The sequence below is a fragment of the Danio rerio genome, chromosome 8 (genome assembly GCF_049306965.1).
Source record: "Danio rerio strain Tuebingen ecotype United States chromosome 8, GRCz12tu, whole genome shotgun sequence".
NCBI lineage: Eukaryota > Metazoa > Chordata > Actinopteri > Cypriniformes > Danionidae > Danio > Danio rerio.
This window is the reverse complement of record NC_133183.1, coordinates 49,083,843-49,088,246: the sequence shown is the minus strand read 5'-3', so window position 1 is coordinate 49,088,246 and position 4,404 is coordinate 49,083,843. Positions and strand designations below refer to the sequence as shown.

Below are 4,404 nucleotides of genomic sequence, written 5' to 3'. Positions count from 1 at the left end.
TACAAAGACAGAGTCAGAAAGAGCACCTCCGGGGAAATCAGGAGGTGTTTGTGTCATCTGACACAGCCACTGAAGTCTAAAAGTCTTTTTTTTTGATAACGCAAAGAGTCATCATCATCATTATTTTTTTTTTAAAAAGAGCATGTGTACTAATACATACCGAACATATCATATCATATATCAATTCAAAAGTCTATTAGCAATCAGTTCAATCCATGACAAGTATTCTGTATTCACAAAGCCTTTCTGCATCAGAGCATGGCAACAACCTCCCCTATGGTCCTGCACTAGAGGGGAATCTGTAACTAAAAGCCTTAATGTTCGATCGGAGAAACTTGCGTCAGCTCGTTTCATACACATTGCCCATGGCAAGGATTTCCATAAAGAGTAATTTGTGTCTTTCAGCTTTGTTCCTCAGTAATAGTGCTGTGTAGGCATCAAGTAGACCAATCAGCATGAAAAATCAGTTAGTAAATATTCTGAATATGGAGTACCTCTGAAATCCTTAGAGAAATCCTCAAGGCTCTTAGAAAGTCGAGAAATAACACAAAAAAAAAAAAAACAAGAGAGGAAAAAAAATGCAGCAACCTTTGTATTGAGCTCCAAATCCTGTGGCTTGTCCTTGCAGGTGTGCCATAGTCCTCGTAAGTTCTTTTGTGTTCAGCCTTGATTTGTCAATGTCCGTGAATATTTTTGGATTAGCCCCATTTATAGCACAAGTCCTTGAGTCTGAAGCCTGAGGTGATAACCTGGACAGAATAGAGTCATTTGAGTCGCGTGGTCTCCTCGGTTCACCCGGCAGCACAAAAAGCCCTTCATTTACATCACAACAACGCCATTATTGTGCTTATTTTAGTGTTCTTTCTGACACTCGTGTTCTGAATAGATGTAAGTGTTTTTTTTTGTTTTAAATCTGAGGAGACGATGCACCTCAGGAGCTTCAGAAGAATGTGCCTTTGGTGTTCTTGCAGAGGATCTTTTTGAAGGCTCTGCGGAAGTCTTTGTTGAAGATGGTGTAGATGACCGGGTTGAGGCAGCTGTTGCAGTAGCCGATCCAGAAGAAGAACTTGAAGAGTGGCTCTGGCAGGGCGCACGACTCTGGGCACACAGCCTGTAGGCTGTATGAGAAGAAGAAGGGAAACCAGCAAATGACAAAGACACCAATCACTACCGCCAACACAAAGGTGAATCGTTTCTCTCGGTTCACCATCGCTTTGCGGCGTGCAGAGTTGGGCGTTCCATCTTGCTTGGCCTTTCGGGCCACCAGCTTGGCACCTTTAGCGGTGGCGATCATGTCTCTGTATTTCTGCATAGTGGCAGGAGAATGAATGCCACTGGGGGTCATAGTCGGGGTGCAAGGGACCTCTAACCCCCTCCCACCTTGCTCAGTGTCCGAATCAGAGCTCATGCTTTCTCCATTATTGTTGTCAGGCTCTTTCTTGTTCTTGTTTTTGTTGTTCTTCTTCTTCTTCTCCTTTTTCCCCTCTTTACTTTTACTGGGAGCCACTTCAGATGAATTCGAAGGAGATGGCGAGGGGCATGGGGTGGTTGGTGTCAAGGTTGTTGAAGGGGCTTGCAGAAGGTTGTTGGCGATCGGGGTGTTTGCTGCCTGCTGGACAGACTCCACTTGGGACACAGCCAAAGTTGGAGGCCTGGCTTTTTTCTGAAGGGTGCCTGGCGTTTCATCTCCTCTTCCATTTTGGATCTTGTGCTGAGGAGTCGTAGCATTAGCTGGGGCTTCTTTGCGGGGCTCCCCTGGTGGACACCGTGTGCGCTGCTTGGCGATCTGATAGATCCGCATGTAGACTAAGATCATTATTAGACAAGGAGCAAAGAAGGAACCAATAGTAGAGTACAGGATGTACCAGCGCTCATCGTTGAGCTGACACTGAGGCAGCGCACCTGACTCGCCACCACCTTTATTCTTGTTCATAGATAGTAGTGGCGGAAATGAGATTACCGCTGAGATCAACCACACCACCAAAATGGCACACTTGATTCGTTTCGGTGTCCGCTTGGGACCGTACGTGACAGCACGTGAGATAGACATGTAGCGGTCTAGACTGATGGCGCACAGATGTACTATGGAGGAAGTGCAGAACAACACATCCAGCGCCAGGTAGATCTCACACCATACAGAGCGGAAATACCAGTAGCCCATCAGTTCATTGGCTAGGGAAAAGGGGATGATGAGGGTGGCCACCAAAATGTCTGCAGCAGCAAGGGAGACCAAAAAAAGATTTTGGGGTCCTCTTAATGAGCGACTTGTTAAAACAGCAATGATGACCAGGATATTGCCTACTATTGTAATAAGCATCATCAATGTGATGGCTGTTGCAAAGGCTGCTGTGGCTTCAGGAGAGTACGGGGCGAGTTTTATCATGCTCTGGTTACAAGTCGGTGAAGACGTGCCTCCAGTGCCATTAGTGTGGCCAGGCAGACCCACGGCAACAGGGCACGGGCTATCCATGACTGCAAATGCAGAAAGTGCACGTGGGCAGTTCTTCTCTATGGCAATCCGTATGTGGGTAGAATAAGTTAAATAATATGGTTTTGGTGTTTATTTTATGTTCTAAAAACTAAGTGTTCAATATTTTATTAAATATTACATTAAATAAAACCTTTATGTACAAACCCCCCTACGTATAAACAAATGAATACATTGTTAACTGCACTATAGATTCTGTCAGTCATCGTATGTCACATCTCGTCGAGTGTTGTGAATTTATTATTTTGCATCTCAAAAGATTGAAATAAGCCACATCTGAGTAACATGCAACTAATAAAATGTAATAAACATCCAATTAATTGAAATACATTTTAATTTATGATTCTTATTAAGTATTTTTGCTTGTCTGCCGTTATATCATCAACTTAAGAATGTTGTTACATAAGACAGGTTGAAAATTGAAATGTGAGAGGGGGGAAAGCCGAAACAAAAGACTACTGCAGAAATATGAGTGATCAAATCCGAAGTGACCGATTGATTAAATGCCAATATGAAAATCATGCGCAATATTGTGCTTCTATTAAATGATTTCGATAATAATTCTTCAGTTAGAACATTACAAAATTGGAACATTCAATTTGCGAATTCAAAATCTTCTTAAATTGTTGACAAGTAATTACAAAACAAATATATTGGAATGCTTAAATCTAGGTTACCCAGATGCTCAACCCTCCACGGAGCGCGAGGCTTTAAATATAAATCTCCAGAGAGAGCGCAGCAGCGCGCGGCGATGTGCCAGTTTCCCCTCACAGTTTTCACAAGTTTGCAGAAAGAATTGAAGTGCAACAACTACCCTGATAAATGATGGAGTCTGGTGTAGTTGTGTCGTTGTTACATTCCTGAGTGGAGAAAGTCGGCTTAAGGATCAGAGGCACTCCAAAATAGTCGGGTATGTCCAAGTAATAAAAAGAAGTATAAGTGAAAACAGTTTGTCTTCCGTCTCTCTTCGTGTTTCTCCTGTTTCAGCAGTATCTCATTCAGCAGGTTGGATGCCTCCTACATGCCGCGCGCATTACCTCAGTGACAGTTTTAAGTATCGGTGCGGCTCGAGCGAGCCGCTCTCGCTTCATATCTACGCAACGGTTCTCCTCAGTACCCCAGTATAAGTGATGTCAGGACGGGCGTCATGAGGCGAACTCTTCCCTCCCACTTAAAAGCCTGACCTATCCTAACACTCTATTGTCAAGCATAAAACAAATACAGGCGTGTAGTGGATGCAATTCTAATCAAACCTTTTGGAGAGGTCAGCCGCACAATCAACTTGTATCCAAAATGGATAAAGGTAATGATTTTGATTAATGGTGTCTGCACAATAAAGAGCACTGTTTATTATTAGGAAACTTGCAAACAGGATATATTTGAAAACATTAGGTACGGAAAATGAAAAAAGCTTTTTGCTGTTATTGTGCGTAAAAAAAACGCTGCAAAGCATTTTATCACTAAGTTGCCGACTGCATTTAACAACAAAAAACAACAATTAAAAGCCAAACAAACTATAAAAGCAACAGAAAGCTTTTTAAAACGCTTGAAACTTTAATCGCAGACTGCACACTCGTGCGTAAAAGGACTCGTGACGGTCGAGCGCTTCCTCCGCACCGTATTTTGCGCTTCATTTCTGAAAGATCAAGTGGTTAATGCTCTCTTCAGATATGATAAAGTGCAACATATACCCAAATGCAATTTAGAACCCCTTCAGACGTACCCATTAGGATCAGTGAATTTCTGTTTCCTGGATGACCTTTATCAATAGTGATTGTAGCAAAGAACATAGTACGTTATGTCAGATAGGTCGAATGATTTGATGCATTTCCAGAATGCAAAAATTATTTCCAATAAATATTTGCACAAAGCAGTATTTTGTACAGAGAGCCCTTCGATGTTTTAGAGAGATATTG

General features: G+C 42.5%; 1 protein-coding gene across 1 annotated transcript; it reads right to left on the bottom strand.

The window, feature by feature from the left end:
• Positions 1 to 940: 940 nt before the first annotated feature.
• Positions 941 to 2,470, bottom strand: adra2b (adrenoceptor alpha 2B). Its single transcript, NM_207638.1, is given in 1 exon segment — positions 941 to 2,470. A coding segment is annotated over 1 exon segment (1,530 nt).
• Positions 2,471 to 4,404: the final 1,934 nt, after the last annotated feature.